Source organism: Eretmochelys imbricata, chromosome 7 (assembly GCF_965152235.1).
Source record: "Eretmochelys imbricata isolate rEreImb1 chromosome 7, rEreImb1.hap1, whole genome shotgun sequence".
In the NCBI taxonomy this organism is placed as follows: domain Eukaryota; kingdom Metazoa; phylum Chordata; order Testudines; family Cheloniidae; genus Eretmochelys; species Eretmochelys imbricata.
This window is the reverse complement of record NC_135578.1, coordinates 97,800,568-97,819,100: the sequence shown is the minus strand read 5'-3', so window position 1 is coordinate 97,819,100 and position 18,533 is coordinate 97,800,568. Positions and strand designations below refer to the sequence as shown.

The window sequence follows — 18,533 nt, the reverse complement described above, 5'->3', positions numbered from 1 at the left end:
CTTTGTTTTTCTGTTATTAAAGCACTTAGTCCTTGTCAGAATGCCTATTATTAAAATAGATAAGCTGTTTTCTTTGGAAAATGCAAAAGAACCTTTTAAAATTGGAGCCATTTTCTATTCCTGTGTTGCAATGAGCTCAGACCAAGTTGATTACACAACACATTTTTATGAAAATAAAGAAACTGCCTGGATGATCTGAGAGGCCTTCATCAGCCGATATATTTGCAATAAATCTGGTTTTATCTCAGACCTTCACTCTGAATGTCACTGATTTTGTTCTTTAAGGCAATTACTTACAAGTTGATGGAGATTTATTTTATATTATCTGTTTGCTTTATAAGGGGCAAGGACTTTTTAAAGAGTGTAAGCTAATGTCATATTTGAAGGTTATTCTCTAAGTCACTGTGTCATCCAATGAAGTCAGCTGTAGCTCACGAAAGCTTATACTCAAATAAATTTGTTAGTCTCTAAGGTGCCACAAGTACTCCTTTTCTTTTTGTGTCATACAGATATTCATAGATATGAGTAAAGGCTCTCTAGCTAGTCCAAAATAGCATCTAGATGCTGACCCAAGAACTTTCTGTGTGCCTCTGAAGCTGTACTCCCTCTAGTGGTTACTTCTCCCTTGGAAGATTTTGTAATGCCAGTTTTTACATTATGCAACCACCAAAACCAGCCCTTTCCTATATTCCAGTCGGGATAATACAAATAACTTTGGAAGACTCACTGACCATGCTTCGTGCATTCCCTGGTACCCTAATGCAGGGGCAAATTCTTTCCTAGCTCAATGAGTAATACAGTCAGTTGAGGCAGGGAGAGTGGAGGTTGGCGTGCTCCCATAGACATCAGGAAGGAAGTCAATGATCAGAGGCATATCCAGATTTTAGTGGGGGAGACAGCATTTCCAATGCAACTCTCTCGATTTCCACATAACAGTAACCAAGTACTCTCCCTGTCACCTCCCATGTCATGTTTTAACTGCAGTTATTTGGCTGCAGAAGGTCCCACAAGCTGTGTGGCCCCAGCAGACAGAAGGCTGGACCAAAGACAAAGAGCTGCAGTGCAAGGGAGGTTGGAAGCTCATTTATATGAGCTCTGCTCTCTACAACACCTTGGGGCAAATTTTTTTTCTTACTTTTTTTGAGCGGGCAGAACTTTTGCCTTCTACACTTTCTGTGCAACCAACAAACACTCTCTTTGGGCAACTTGAATATTCCACAAGTAAAAAGAAAAGGAGTACTTGTGGCACCTTAGAGACTAACCAATTTATTTGAGCATAAGCTTTCGTGAGCTACAGCTCACTTCATCGGATGCAATCGGATTGGTTAGTCTCTAAGGTGCCACAAGTACTCCTTTTCTTTTTGCAAATACAGACTAACACGGCTGTTACTCTGAAACATTCCAGAAGTAGTGTGTATTTTTCTCTGGAGAGGATTTTACATGAGGAACATGTACTAACATTACTACCTATCTGGGTTAAATGTTATAGGAGATGTAAATTCTTAACAGTTTCCCAGCGTTGGTACCATATTTTTTCCTTTTTTTTTTTTTTTAAACAGACTTGCTCTCTCTAACATCATATACAAAAAATCATTAGGATCAGTGTACTAGTTACAAGCATTTAGGGCTAGATTTACAAGGGGGCCTTACTTGTTGCCACACACTCAGTGTTGCAACACATAACTTTTGGGTGTCCCGTCACCTAGTGAAATTCAAAACTCTTGAGTTAGGTGCCAGGTTCCCTATACAATGCATGGGGAGACTTAGGTCTCTAAAAAGGGGAATCACAGAAGGCAGCATGCTGAGTTAGGAGCCACCTACAATACACAGTAGGAAATTCCAAGGAGGAGGGTGTGGCCTAAGCCCTACCCTTCAAAAGGGAGCTGGGTCCCTAATTTCAGGGTAGAGGGAGGCACCTATCTCTGTTTGGGATTCACAGATGTGAACCATGTTCTAGCATTAGGGCTGAAGTGACTTAGGTGCCCTTCTCAAAAAAATCTAACCACTGGGCTATGAAGCCATTCTTACTTTCTCTCTGTCCCAATGACTATTTTAAGTATTTTATAGAAAGTAGAAGAGCTTCAGCAGGAGAGATTGAGAAAGACCCACCCTACACTAAGAAACCCAAGTTAATGGTATCTAGTTTGCATATTAATTCAAGCTCAGCAGTTTCTCATTGGAGTCTGTTTTTGAAGCTTTTCTGTTGCAAAATTGCCACCCTTAAATCTTTTACTGAGTGGCCAGAGAGGTTGAAGTGTTCTCCTACCGGTTTTTGAATGTTATGATTCCTGATGTCAGATTTGTGTCCATTTATTGTTTTGCGTAGAGACTGTACGTGTACATTGGCCAAACCGGACAGTCTCTATGCAAAAGAATAAATGGACTAGATACCATAATATGCAGACTAGATACCATTAACTTGGGTTTGAATAGAGACTGGGAGTGGCTGGATCATTACACATATTGAATCTATTTCCCTATGTTAAGTATCTTCATACCTTCTTGTCAACTCTCTAAATGGGCCATCTTGATTATCACTACAAAAGTTTTTTTCTCCTGCTGATAATAGCACATCTTAATTAGCCTCTTACAGTTTGTATGGCAACTTCTACCTTCTCTGTATGTATATATATCTTCTTACTATATGTTCCGTTCTGTGCATCCGATGAAGTGGGCTGTAGCCCACAAAAGCTTATGCTCTAATAAAATTGTTAGTCTCTAAGGTGCCACAAGTACTCCTGTTCTTTTTGCGGGTACAGACTAACACAGCTACTACTCTGAAACCCACCCTACAATATGCTCCTAAAGGCCTGGTATACACTGGGGGGGATCAATCTAAGTTACGCAACTTCAGCTACATGAATAACATAGCTGAAGTCGACATACTTAGATCTACTCACCGCGATGTCTTCACTGCGGTGAGTCAATGGCTGACTCTCTCCCGTCGACTCCGCCTGTGCCTCTCGCTCTGTTGAAGTACCGGAGTCGACGGGAGAGCACTCAACTGTTGATTTATTGTGTCTAGACTAGACGCGATAAATCGACCCCTGCTGGATCGATGGCTGCCCGTCGAGCCTGCGAGTAATGTAGACAAGCCAGTGGTTAGGGCACTTCTGTGGAAGTGGGAGATTCAAGTTCAAGTCCCTACTCTTAATCAGGCAAAGTGGGGATTTGAACTTGGGTCTCCCACATCCTGGGGAGAAATGCTCTGACTGGTGGATTGGAAGGGGCAGCACCACCACTTTGCTGTCTTTTGTGTGGGTAGGCATGCTAATGGATGAGGGCTATAGGTGAGCTGGGTGGGGGAAGCACCTACTTTGTGAATACCATTGGGGCTTAGGCACTGAGCAGCTTGGCAAAATCAGGATTTAAGCAGCTGTATGTATGCCCACCGGGGACTTTACCGGTAGAAACTTAGGTGCCTATGAATTTAGGCACTACAGTACATGGTTAGGAGGCAGCTGAGTTGTGGTTTTGTGAATCCTAGTGGTGTCTAAATGTTGGCAGGTAAGTGTGTAAATCCCCTTTGTGAATCTAGCCCTTGGGGTGAAATCTGGGTCCCGCTGAAGTCAAGAGGAGTTTGGCCCCATTGAAGTCAATGGCAAAAGTTGCTATTGACTTTAGTGGGACCAGAATTTCACCGTGAACCTCTAAAACAGTGATACTCAGACCTCAGTGGTTCAGGAGCCCAATTAGCAATCAACATTATCCAAAAGAGCCACAATAGTGTGAATTCATAGTTTCATTTACCATTTTTATATACATATATCTCTTTATATGTGTATATATTATTCTCACAGCCAAATGACTGACCAGGTATTATTTTATCAACTGCAGTTGGTTAGGAACATAGTAAAAGTATCCTGATTGGTTAATAACTAATTCACACAGTGTTTTAATATCATGTACTGCAAAGAACTGCGGGAGACACATTAAAGAGACACTTGCAGCTCTTGAGCCTCTGTCTGAGTATCACTTGTCTAAAATAGAGGAGAAGGGGTGCTTCCTTAGTAAAATATGGACACTCCAAATCATGATTTGAGGAATATGACTTTGTGTGAGACAGCTTGTACTACCACTGCTTGTTTTGTACCTGTTATGAAACCAAAGAGTACATGAATCTCCTATTCAGACAAGATACCACCTTCATAAATCTTAAATTCACATACATTTTTTCAAAAAGAAGCAATATTTGAAAAATGTTTGTATATCATCAGTGATGTTAAGAGAATAAGGGGTGAAATCCTGGCCTGACTGAAGGCAATGGGGGCTTTGCCTTTGACTGAAGTGGAGCCAGGATTTCACCCTAAAAGTTTGTTTCTCTCTTTATGAACAGATTACATTTAAAAAAATGTTCCGTTCATGATTTGCTTTACAAGGTTTATCTGTAGCCTGGATTATTTTAAGTGGGAAATTAATATTTATATTTAATACAGGTCAAATCTAAGGAAGAAATAATCTTACTTTCTTCTTTGAGTAATTGACCAGATGCACATTCCACTGATGGTGCACAGTCATCTTGTGCATTAGCAGTCAGAGTCTTTTTGGCAGGCAGTACCCCTAGTGTGTGCATGTGCTCTTCAGTCTTCTTGCTCCTCTGCAAGGGCATATAAGGACAAGGCACGCCCACTACCATTCAGTTCCTCTTCCTGCCTCATGGGTTAGAGATGGAGCCTATCCTCTCCTTATGGCTTTAGCTAATAGTTTTACAGTTAGTTTTATAGTATAGTTAGTCTTTTTAGTCGTTTAGTTGCCTGTCTAAATCTTCAGTTGTGAGAACTTGTCCATTCAGTATAGCATCATCTGGTTTGTCTGGGTTTAAACACTGCCTCTCGTGTAAGGGAGCATCCCAGAGGCGGACAGAAACTCAAAGTGCTTCTATTGTCTGGGAGAATAGCACATTCCCAGTAAAGGTGTGATCTGCAAGTCCTTCAGCTACTGAGCTAGAAAGGATAGAGCGTCCCACCTTCAGGTCTTCCTAATGACCAAGTCATTGAGCGCTGCTTCTGAACTGGGCTCACTAGACCCCCATGCACAGGGACCTCTTGAATCAGAGTGTGGGCTCTTTGCCTTTGAGAGCTCTGACTCAAATTGCAACTACAATGATGGCATCATCCCCAGATAGACCACAGGGAGCTAGAAGTCTGAGGGGCAGGTCACCTACCAAAGCATCCTCTAATAGGAAAACCTCCTTATAGCACTGAACGCAGATTTCGCTGTTCAGAATGGTTCCCACTGAAGCTCAGCCTTGAGCCTGTTCCAACCATACAGCATCAAAGCATTTGGTACTTGAAACTGGAACCTTAGGAAAAAGAATGGCACTAACCCCAACACAGTCTACCTCAATGGCCCCGCACCAACTCTTCTGGAACCAAGCCAGTCAGGACAGTGCACTGTCACTGTTGCAGAGATTCCTACACCACCTTGACAAAACCTGGTTCCCATGCAGCCATCCACACTGCCATGCTTGGCATCAGTGGACCTGCAGATTCACCAAGAATCACAATATTCCTTGTTGTTGACTTCTGCACTACAGTCAGCCCCGACTCTATCTAGTAGTGTGGCACCATTAGTCCCTAACACTCTGAAGGCCACAGCACCATCATGGATCTGAGCTATGCATTCTCCTCAGAATCATCTTCAGAACTGGGGGATGAGAAATTCCACCCCACAACATACTTACCCAGACTGTTGCCTTCTTATAGAGGATCCAGACACACCTCACAGGAAAGATATTGGGACCTACAGAATCCAGGCTCCACCAGGGTCTTACCCACCAATGCCCATGTGGCCTTGCTGGGGACCCTGGTCAGCTCAGAGCAACTTCAGCCCCAGAGAGCAACCATGCCACCAGAAAGCTGCCGCCTCCAGAGCACCACACATTGAGATGCCCCACCACCCTTTTCCAGTACCTACACAACCACAGTAGAGGAGGAGGTACTGGCCCCACAAATGAACAACTATAAGACCCATTAAAAGGATGGCCAAGATCCTCCAAATCCCTGTTGAGGCAGTGGAAGAACAGACATATAAACTGATAGACATATTTCAAGGCTCCACAGTAGGGAAGATGGCCCTCCCAGTTAATGAGGACATTATACATCCAGCCAGAATTTTGTGGCAGACACCTGCTTTGGCACCACCTACATCCCACAGATATCCAGACAAGAAATATCAAGTGCCTTCTAAGGGTGCAAAATTATTTTACACGCATCCTATCCCATCCTCCCTTGTAGTCACAGCAGAAAATGAAAAGGCAAAAACCATTCAGATCCACACCACAGGAAAAAGAGCCAACGAGCCCAGATTTATTTGGCTGGAAAGCCTACTCCTCAGCAAGCCTGCAATTCTGTGTAGCCAGTTATCAGGCCATATTAGCTGGATATGACTTTTGCATACATACGAGGCTGCTTCCCTTTGTCGACAACTTTTCCCACAACACTTATGAGGACTTTGTGTCACTAGTTAATGAGGGCCAACTCATAGCCAGAATGAGCCTCCAAGCAGCCCTGGTACAGCAGATATGGCTGCCAGATCAATGGAAATGGCTGCCATCACGCGTTTGGTCATTGTGTTTTTTTTCACACCTCTGAGCGACAAAAGTTTTGCTGACATAAGTACTAGTGTAAATATGGCCTTACTGTGTGCAGTAACTGTAGTTCTTTGAGATATGTTCTCCATATGCACATTCCGCAACCTGCCCTTCCATCCCCTCTTCCTTGGAGTCCTATTATAAGAGATGCTACAGTGAGAAGGAACTGAACGCCTTCAGAGAGGATAAAGAGTGTATGCACACCCTATAGGTGCTGCTAGCCAAAATAACTCAGATCTCTGGCACATAAGGCACCTGCGCACTAGCAGTGGAATTTGCATGTGGACAATACATCTCAAAGAACTCCAGTTACTATACATGGTAAGTAACTTCCCTATATTTTTAGAGACTGAAAGAGCTTTCTTTTATGGATATATGTATACTGTATACTCTACATGTAGAGGAAGATTTTCAGTGCACGCATGGGACTTGGTTGTATCATGAAATTGCTTTACAATGGGAGTTGGGTGCCTTTTGTGTCTTTGAAAATCTCCCTTGCAATTATTTAATTTCCTTATCATAGACAAAATAATCCATAAGAGATGTTGTTTAAACCAAACCTTTCTTCTCACAGTCTTGATTCTTGGTGCACTGAACACTGTAGATAATCCTCCTCTTGTAGTAATGGAATAATTTTCATAATAAATTAAAAGAGGAGTTAAAAATATGGAAAATGTCTCCACAATATCAAATCAATCCTAAAGATTGTTAGAGAAACCCTCCCTATCAAGCATATTGTTTGTAGGAAAGACTTTGTTGCATTTCTGGTGTCTCAAATAACCACCAGCCACTCAACAAAAAATGTTTACCCATTTTAAAAACATTTTGCAGTGGTGATCACTGGGCATGATTTTTAAAAAATAGCTTTCCACAGACGCTTAATCTCAGTACTGAAATAGTTTTTAATTGATGTTGCCTTTCCATGAAATGTGCCCGTCCCATATTATGTTGCACTTTTTTATAGATATCAAAAAGTGCACCATATGCTACTGATAACATCAATTATCACAACACGAGAGAAGGATGTGAAAACCTAAAGAAACGCATGCCTGAAAAAAGTGAACATGTGAGAAGAATGTTGAAAGTAAATTCTATAAGAAATGCTGAAGCTGCAAGGTTAGTAACAAATACCATAAACCTTAATATTTGTTCTTAGAAAACACTGTGGGGGGCATGCTTCTATTTTATGAGTGTGAAGATATAAATAGATTGCTTTGCTGTTCCACATAACAGAAACATCTTTCATCTTTATAGAACAAAATTAACTCGAGCTAGTAAAAAATAAAATCTAGTTCTTAACGGCTAAAATTGGTTCATGAAAAGAACAGTTATTCTCTCTTCAAGACTGGATCTGCATCTGAGCTGCATCCATTTCAGAATCCTTCATGTATGGTGCATCTGCAATAGCATGTGGTCATAATAATAATGATATTGTACTAAGGGCTTGTGTACACTTACAGTGCTGCAGCAGCACAAGTGCACTGGTGCAGTTGTGCTGCTCTAGCACTTAGTGAAGACACTACCTATACCAACGGGAGAGCTTCTCCAGTCACCGCAGGTACTCCACCTCCCCAAGATGCAGTAGCGAGGATCACTGGAGAAAGCCTCCTGTTAACATAGCACTGTCTACTCAGGGGGTTAGGTTGGTATAACTAGGTCATGGAAAATCCACACCCCTGAGCAACATAGTTATATCGACATAAGTTCCTAGTGTAGACCAAGCTTTATGAACCTATCTTTGTACATGTTAAGGCAATGAATGTGGGTCAGAGAACTGGGCAGGGATTGAATGAAAGTGGTCCTTGTCGTCTGTCATCTGGGCTGAAAGGATCCCAACTAATTGATAGCCAACTCTCAAAAGGTTAAACTGGGATAAAAGTTTGCATGCTTATCTGAATTACTTTGGTCTGGGAACCTGGGTGTTTCTTCTCAATTCCCTCCCTCACTACTGGAAGCCTTCAAGAAGATACAGTTTCTCCTGTTATTCACCACTCTACCCTGGGCATTCAGGCCTTTGTGTTCAGGCAGTTTATGCTGCCCTCTCTTGCAGCAGCATCGACTGAAATGGTAATTTACTCCCAAGAGGGGGTTGAGCCACATACACATATATTCTAATGCTCCTGTATAATAAAACAAAGAAACAATAAAACAATGAAACCAGTGTCATTTTAAAAGTGTGCTATGAAACTAAGCTCCTATAGCATTAAGGTCCTCAGAGTTCTAAAGCCTTCAGTTCTTTTATCTTTATTTAAAAGTTCTTCAAACTAATTTTAATTATATATAGTTACACACCAAAAACTGCATTGCAAAGTCAAGCACTCAAAAATTAGGAAATGGCAGAATTAATATTGCCCGCGCAACTTTAATTGTCCCTCTTATGCATATGCATTATGACAGCCTTCAACTACATAATCACACATTTTTTTTACCCCATGTAACCCCTCCCTCAGTTGGTGCACAGAATGGACAGTGCTCACTAAATGATCAGCTAATTAATAGTTTGTTTTATCCTCGTTGTTCAGAGCGTGGTCCCATGTCTTATCTACTGCACACTATTCAACCCTGCTCTGAAGATAGAATTATTGATTTCCTCATGGGCTGCTATTCGGTGCTCATCACTATAGTATTTCAGTGCTTCACAAACCCGTAATGAATTTGTTTTCTCAACACCATTGTGTGGTGAAGTGTTATTATTAGTTCCATTTAACAGATAGAAAACTGAGCCACAGAAAGATTAAAATCAAAATGCCCACTAATTTTGAGAGTCCAATCTGAGGCACCTACAGCCTGAATTTTCAGAGTACTTAGCATTTCATGGCACTTTACATGTTCAAAGCACAGCTCCTTATGACTTCAGTTGCAGCTGTCAGCGCTTACCCAATCAGACCCCAAGGCCTCAAGCTGGGCACCCAGAAAATGACAAACACAAAGTTATAGGCCAGCTTTAAAAAGTTTTGGTTTAAGTGACTTGACCAGCATTACATAGGAACTCTATGGCAGAGGCAAATTCATTTCTCTAGAGCAGCATTCAACTGCTTGAACTATAAAACCACCCTTTATATTCCTGCAGTCCCTTGCCTCATTCACTGCACACTTTCCAACTTCTGCAACAAAGGAGACAGGGCTTTTGCAGACAACAGCCTACATAACCCTGATTCATCCTGAGAGACCATCCATCCTGTGTGCTGAATGAGCTGGGGCCCTGTGGAATAAAATAGTATGTGATTACATAATTGAAGAGTATAACATAATGCAATCGCACAACTCCATATTAACCAATGCAAAGAGAACTGAACTTTTGTTTTTGTTCCCCTGGATTATGTTTAGATGCAGCAAAGGTTTAAAAAGTTTTCTGGTTCTTTTATATTAATTGAACCTTTGCACTTCCAATCTATTTTTATCCTGTTTATTCAGACCCTTCAGAGTAAAAGAATTGGAACAGCGCATCAAACAACATACACAAATGATGAAAGAAAAAAGAAAAAAGTCAAAAGGGACACCCCAAGAGGAAATGCAGAGAGCAAAACAAGACTTTGAAATTGTAAGTGTCATAGCTTCACTTTGACTTAATTCAGTCATTGGTTTAATTTGATTTTTCATTAATTTGATCAAATCCTCAGGCACCAAATGCTTTATATTAAAAATACTAATTTCACATTTGACTTTGGTCACTTTAATTAAGATTATTATTGCACAATTCAATGATTGTGTATAGAAAGTTGCAGTTTCATTAAGATTGATGCTAAAATCTTGAACAAGATAGAGGAAAGAGTCCAAGAAAGACATAATAGATGGTAAAAGGTGAATGCAACTACAAGTGATGTAGATATTTTAATATTATAAAAGCTCCCATGTGCTGTGCAAGTTGCTCTATGATTGTCATGTTTCAGAGTAACAGCCGTGTTAGTCTGTATTTGCAAAAAGAAAAGGAGTACTTGTGGCACCTCGATTGTCATGTAGCTATAAAGGTGAAATCCAAAACTTTCAGAAATGGGAACCTACAGTTAAAATATGGACTTAGAAGTCCATATTTAGACATCTAAATAAGTGGCCTGATTGGTTAGGTAATATCACATTTTAGCCAAAATCAGAATGAGATACTTCATGGTAAAATAGGCCTCTATTTTTCATTTAGACTATTGTATTTTTTAATTTGTTTTCTGTATTCAGTAAAATCCAGCAGTTCCAAATCAATTCTTTAACCAGTGACTGATTCTGCAACTGCAGGCTAGGCGAATCCAGATTGTCTGTTTGTTCATTTATGTGAGGGATTGCTATATGCTGATTTAAATCAAATAGTTCATTTTCCAAGTTTCTATATATATTTAGTTTAATTTTTATAGGTTTTTATAAGATTTTTTAAAAGACTATTTTGGAATAGACTGCCAAGGTCCCAATCCTGCAAAGATTTGCACATGTACTTCACTATAAACTTTATAGATTAAGTGAGTGCATAATTCTTTGCAAGATGAGAGTCTAAGGGCATGTCTACACTTACCTCCGGAGCGATCGATCCAGCAGGGGTTGATTTATCGCATCTCCCCTCCCACCCCCCAATGTAGACCAGACCTAAGAATTTGTGAAACCTACAGATGTATTACACTGGCATATTAAAACCATCCATTTCATTACACTTTACAAAATTCAAGATGTGCTTAACAGCAAAAGGGAAGAAAATGTTATCAAAAAGTGAAGTACTATCTTTAAAGAATGAAAAACTTTATGAAAATTTATAACATCTACCATGAATTTCCTTCAAAATTCAGGATTTACTACAATTTAAAGAATAATATATATGTAGGAATATGAATCCTGCTTTTTCTTATACTGGCAAAGGAGTAAATGTATGTATCAGTGTGAGGATTAAAATACCTAGAAATAACGTTTATTGTTAACAGGAATCATGCATATCATCATAGGCCTGATTCTCAGCCATAGCCTCTATTTGTGTGCATGCAAAATTGCCTATGCACATACTTGCACCCACACTTTGCAGGTGCAAAAACCTGTATGCGCTCGTTTGAACTTGTCTAATGCAAGCACATACTTAAATATTAGAATTCACATCTGCAAATCCATGTTTGACTTTTGTGGTTGCAAACTCTGAACACTGGCACACAAGCCATTTTTAAAGTGTATACACAGGTGTTCTACCTGCGAAGTGTAGGTGCATGGATGTGTGTATGCAGTTTTGCATGCACACAAATGGAAAATGTTTAGATACCCTGCTGAAGACCTGGCCCGATAAATCTATGCAGTTCCTTCTTTGGTTAAATATATAATATTATTCAGATAAATTAGACTTTTTAAAAACTTTTTCTGGTGATTTTATTTCATTTTTTATCATAGGCTGAAAAGCTTCAGGCTGAGCTAGCAAAAGTCAAACAAGAACTTCAGCAGGAGTATCGGTTTACTGCCTTCACAGGCGAGCCTGTTCCTGATTCACCGAGAATGCAGCCTCAGAATATCTTTTCTACCATGAAATTTTAATTGCCTGAAATTCTTTCAAGAACATTTGTCTTACAGTATCCATCTGTATTGGAAAGCTCCTTTTCAGTAGGCTTTAGAAGGGCTCCTTTTATTACCTATTTTTGTTGATTGTGTTTAACAAAGTTTTAAATTAGAATGATAATAAATCATTCTATCTTGCCCACTCAACTAACATAATTTCAGTAGATTTATAGTTACACGGTTATAAAGTGTTTTGGGTGTTATATTGTGTTTCTTTTACTATTTCTTTTTGACCTTCTTAAGATCCCATTCTGCAATTTTTACTCAAACAAACCGCCTATTGAAATATGCTTCAGTTTAAGTTTTGCCTAGGTGGGAATTGCAGAATGTATCCTTTACATTGTACATTATTTGAGGCAAGAAACTTTTTTTATTTGTATGTTTATGAAGTTAAAATACCATGACCACCTACAGTGCTATATAAATTAATAATGTAAAGAATAATGTATCCCCAACTACGCACTATATCTTAAGGCTGCAGTTGCATCAGGGGATTCTGGTGTCATAGCCACCACATGAGTAATTGTTACAGTGCGGCTCTGCTATCTAAGGATACTTTTCAAATGCAGAAAGATCCTGGGCACTAGAAATATGATTGTTTGTTTATTTTTCTTCAATGAATAAAATATTTAAGTATTTTATTTTCAACTTTCTTTCCCCTAGGTGGCATCACTTTCTGTCTCCAGCACAATGATATAGGGCTTGGATCCTGTTTGCAGACAGTGGGAGCTAACAGCTCCAAAAGTGATCAGCTGCAGCTGGAGGGAATGTGCTGCCTGCTGCCCTCTAGTCCAGGAGGGAGATCCAGATGTTGGCAAGGCAAGGGAACCACTGAAGGAAGCAGGAGAAGGAGAAGTGTTGGGAATATTCTGCTATAGCTAGTGACCCCCCTCTTCCCTCTTCCTCCCCCCTCCCCCCCCATTTGAATGAGTGGAGAGGAGACAGGAAAAGACTGGAGGAAAGACTTCTAAAAGAGCATTGTAGCCAGGAATAGAAAGCAGCTGAGCAGGAAGCCAAGAGTATAGCAAGAGTAGGGGAGAAGAGCACTTCTGTATGGGAGATAGGTGGGATAGTGATTGGGATAGGGAGGACAAGGGACAACCAAACAAGCCAGCTGTAGAGAGGTGAGGAAGAAGGGAGTAGGGCTGGAGTCAGTCCTTTTGAAGGGATCTATTATCAATCAATTCCTTCCCCAATCTCCCAGCAGTTGTGTCTGTAGTACCCCAGCAAATTCCTCTAAGTAGCTCCCTTGCTTTGTCAGGGTCTGGATCACCCTGCTGGTGAAGGGGAATCAAGTGACAGATTATCTCAGGCTGCTGCTAAATGCCTTCAGAGCTGTCATCCTCTGAAATCTAATCCCTTCAATATCAGGCTGCAGCCAGAAAGTGGGGCCTCCCAAAGGAGAGAAAGAGAAAAGGTAAAAATAAAACACTTGAGCCTGAATCACCACAGTGTGACACCAATTGTATAGGAGTGTTACTCCATTGAAATCTGTGGAGTTACCTAGATGTAACACACGAGTCACGCACTAGTGTATGAAGACCTTCTGCCTTTCTTTTCAAAGCAAAATCCCCATTATTTATTGTACTAATGCCCAGGAGTCTCCTAAATGTAGAAGTCTTTAGTATTTAAAATGGTGCTAATGACCCTTTAATATCACGAGAACCCCAGAAGGAAACAGTGGATAATTTCTGATCATTATGTCTGTTATTTCATTTTATATATTGAAATACAAGTCTTCCCTCCCTGTCTGGTCTTTGGCTTCTCCCCTCTCAGCCTCCTCTCCTCGTTTCTGGAGTCATTTGTCTTTCTGCTACACTCCATGCCTCTCTGGGGTTTTTCACCTTTCTCCAGCTTGAGGGTGTAAATTTAAAACTTACCTGAACTCCAAATGTCTGTGATTACAGTTTGATTGAAATATGGCCTGCTACTGGGGCACAAAATCAGGGTCATGAAACAGCTCTCTGGTGGCAGGAAGCGGTGCTAGATGGGGAAGAGTTGAATTCACGGTTGGTGGGAGGAGTGGTTCCTGTGGGGAAAATGAGGTGCAAACCTGTGGGGTATCCTGTAGAGGAATTTTTTTTCGAGGAAGAGGATGGAGAGGACAGAGAGGAAAGGGTTGCTAGCAAACAGAATCCAGGAGTGGCTGGTATTGCTGGTACTTCAGAATATGTGGCCCAGTTTGATCATGTCTTAATCTGCTCCTGGATACATACAGTTTTACGTGTTCGTATTTTGGAATCAAATACTGATTAATAATAAGGATTCAATACCTACTGAGTCAAGTTCTGCTCTCACACAAGTGTACAGTCCAGAGTAACTCCCTTAGGGTATGTCTACACTACCTGCTGGGTCGGCGGGCAGCAATCGATCCAGTGGAGGTCGATTTATCGCATCCAGTCTAGATGTAATAAATCGACCCCGGTGCTCTCCCTTCGACTCCTGTATTCCTCCACCATGAGAGGCACAGGTGGAGTTGACGAGAGAGCGGCAGCAGTCGACTCACCGTAGTGAAGACACTGCGGTGAACAGGTCTAAGTACATTGACTTCAACTACGTTATTCACGTAGCTGAAGTTGCGTAACTTAGATCAATCCCCCTGCAGTGTAGACCAGGGCTTAGTTTCAATGGAATGTCTCTAGATTGGCGCTGTTGGAAATGAGATTGCAATTTGGCCCATTTTTTTGTATGACTGCTAACACTGTAAAATGTTGTTTAATCATTCTGTTCACTGTTTCCATATATACTAAATGTGTAGCAATGTACAGTTAGCCGTTAAAAACGCTAACATTGAAGAGAAAATACAAAGCACTTGTATACTAATCACTTAAATATAAAGTGATCATATAAAGTCAACACAATTATTTTTACCTGAGCACTAGTTATTTTTAAATTCAAGACTATTATTAAAATAATTTGTTCTTCTAAATACACTTATAGTTCATACTGTAATCTTAAATGATATTGCCTAAATAAATTGCATTAGTGCATAAAGATGTATAAGAGTTTGGGTCTGGCCAGATTATTTAAATGGCTAGTTTACTGTTGTTGTAAAATCTGCATTGTAAGCTGTTTTGCTCAGTGCAGCATACACTTGCCCCTGCACCCAGTCACTATTTTGGCTGGTGCAAAGGTGGGAAAAGGCCACAGCTCCACCATCATTCTGCCTTTCCCTGCCTTCTCTGAAGATGCTAGCACCAGTTGTGACACTGGCTACTGCCAAGCACAATACCAGCGCTCCCCTTGTGCAAACGGGGAAAACCCCTTGTGCCCTCTTTCCACTCTGCACAGTCTTAATTTGCACAAACATTATGGGCCAAATTTGCCTCTTGTTTGTCCATCTTTTTAATAGAAATGTCACTCAATCTACTGTCAGTTGCATTGGTGTAGATTCAGTGTAAATAAAGTCCAGAGAGTTGCTTTGAATGTACATGAGTGGAACTGAAAGTAGAGGTTTTTTTTTTTATCATTTGTTTGAAAGCTTGGATTTTATGAAAAGGGGACAAAAGAATAAAATATCTTGATACTTGAAACTTATGTTTCCTCTGCATCAAATTTCAGTGAGATAACATCAGCATTGTTTAATTTATAGTCTCTTACTTTTGTTGTCCCAGGAATTATGTAAATATCAAGTCTTGTAAGTAGACTTCCAGTGAATGTGGAACATCTTGCTTTCAATGATACTTCAGAAGGTTGTTTTCCTTCTGCAGTTCACTCTGGATTTCTCTGTCCTTGATAGTGTCAGTATTCTTCTTTATGTTTTCACATTGCTCTCAATGTATTTTCAAGGTTCTGAAGATCAACAGGAAAGTCAAGGCTGATTGTCTGAAATCTATAAACTGTCCTCTAGGTACTATGGTTAGCACATAAAGTGGTTTCCACACTAAATAAATACCAGGTCAATGCCATTTTTTTCAATTTTTCAATTTTAAATTTTGCCATTTAAATTAACAGAGAAGAACCTTGAGCAGTGAAGGTAAACTTTTGCTACGTTATTTGGGCAAGTCTCTACATGAAACTGCCCTTAATCTTTAAAAAGTGAAAGTCAGAGCCCTATTCTGCAGTCCTCAGTGAAGCAAAGTTCTCATTGCCTTCAAAGAAACTTTATTATGAGCATACTTTCGACTGTGTAGATTAGGTCTAAATGTGATCTTGAATAAACTGGTATGAGCTTATTAAAAGTATACCTAATATTTGTAAAGGGTGATCAATAGTTCAGACAAGTCTTACTTCAGTGGGTACTTTTCAAAATTTAGAAAAATGTAAGGTAAATATAGAATTGAAAATAACAGAATTATGAGAGTGTAGAGTTTGATTAACACCAAATGTGGGGGTGAACTGCCTTTTGAGAAGTTCTTGCTCATATCCAACATGCAGATACAAGCCATCATGGGAGTGAGGAAGTCCAGAGTCTAATTCTGGCTCTGTCACCAACTTGCTATGTATTACTTTGCAGCCACTTCTCTCTATAAATGGAGATATCTGTACTTATCTACCACAAGGTGTGGTGAGGATAAACAAATGTTTCTATTATTCTTTCAAAATGTAAAACCCTATAGCATTGATTACTAATAGATTCTACAGAGTTAGAGTGATTGACAAATTTGGATTAGGGAAAAAAACTTCTCTTTAGGGCACATTTAAGAAAGGAACCTAGCTTCGTCTTTTGTTTGTTTGTTTGTTTGCCCTCCCCCTTCTTTGAAGCACTGAGCCAGGATCACAAATTAGGTGCAAAATGACATATCTCACAAGATCTATTTCTTACATTTTCAGGTGGACTGGTGTAGGTGGACTTTAGGCATTCTTGCCTTGCATGTTATGTGCAGCTTAAAAGGCTTTAAAAGTTATCAAAGAGAGGTTTGTCTTGCGTGGTTCTCTTCTGGGTCAATAACGCTGATTAATGGGAGGTAGAGACTCAGCAGTGTTTTTCATTTGATTTTGAACAAATATAAATGAGATTATTTATTACTGTGTGGGTTCTATTTGTATCTTCTCTGACATTTTCTGCTTAAACAGAAATGAATTCATATTCTCTTATTCCCTTTTCAGGAGTACCAAATCTCCAAGGGGGATTGTGGGAAAGATGTGCTAGCACAAAAATGAATCATGTTCTGTCTTTGTACGGGCAGCAAAGAGTGGTCAGTTCAGGTTAGCAGAGATGCAGTTTGGTGCACTAATAACCATTTTGGACTTGTAATTCATTCCTACAAATTGAAAAATACTCATTTCTGGCAAAACAGAAGTAGCACCTCTGACATAAGTGCTGGAACTAGGGATGCTGTCATACCCCCTGGCTTGAAGTGGTTCCTTCATATACAGGATTTACAGTTTGGTTCAATGGCTCTCAGCACCCCCACTATACAAATTGTTCCAGCATCCCTGACCGCTCTCACAAAGATAAACAAGTACTTAAGGAACCAGACTACACTACACTTTGACTTTCAAGGTCTTTTATGACTGTGCATAAAACAAGCTCTGATCCATTCATTAAACCTCTCTTTTTTTTTTTTTACCATATTTAATCTTACCTGTGGTATTTCTATTGTAATTTCTGTATAAGTTTCAGGTTTTCTGTCTCTTAACAAATATAATTATAATTATAATTACATCTGGAAAAACTGTTAAAAGAATGTTAAGGTTGCAAAGTAAAACATTCAAAAGTTAGGAAATGCCAGATTAAAGGTTCTCCGTGCAAGGTTAATTCAGCCCACTTGTACATATGCATTACGATGCAATCTTTAATTACATGATCACATGCTATTTTTACACAGGACCCTGCCTCATTCAGTAACTTTGTAGCCGGTTAGTCAAGATTTCTTTCATCTTCAACATTCAGTTTATAGCCCAGGCCTTATTTAACGTACATCGCATGGTTTGTTGGGGATATAAATGTTCCCCACATGGTTTGTTTGCAATCAGTCATTGCAAGAATGTGTAGTGCATGAAAGCCAGAAAGTGAAACTAAACAGAAAGATGAAATTGACTAATCTACTTTCACTGTGAAAGATGAAGTAGAAGATGTAATAGTCTTGGGGTTCATTAAATAACAAACTAGTGAAGGAGAAAGGAATAAAACTTTAATAAAACAAACTGGAGAGCTTGTGCAGTGAACTCCTGCACACAGACATGTGGTCTTCCCACTACCCTTCCTCTTCCCAGCCTGCCTCCAGGACACATCTCCAAATTCCCATACTCACAACACAGTCCCTTATGAAGGAGTGTCTCTAAATTATAATCTTCTACAAACATATCTCCACAGCAGAAGTAAAAAAACAAATAACAAAATGCACACAAAAAATAAAGTAGATTTTTAAAATTATTTCACTGTAATAATAGTGTAACGTTTGTTTGGTTTTGAGTAACTCAGGTAATCCTGGTCCTGTTGAAGTCAATGGGAGTTTTACTATTGATTTTAATAGGGCAGGATTTC

General features: G+C 39.8%; 1 protein-coding gene across 1 annotated transcript in view; it reads left to right on the top strand.

Annotated features, from left to right (window-relative positions):
* Window positions 1-12,082, top strand: part of LRRC27 (leucine rich repeat containing 27) — a 49,160-nt gene extending 37,078 nt beyond the window's left edge. The window contains exons 8-10 of the mRNA XM_077820959.1: window positions 7,557-7,708; window positions 10,007-10,133; window positions 11,942-12,082. Coding sequence (XP_077677085.1) covers window positions 7,557-7,708; window positions 10,007-10,133; window positions 11,942-12,082 — 420 coding nt within the window. The remainder of the gene's footprint in view (window positions 1-7,556; window positions 7,709-10,006; window positions 10,134-11,941) is intronic.
* The last annotated feature ends 6,451 nt before the right edge of the window (window positions 12,083-18,533 follow it).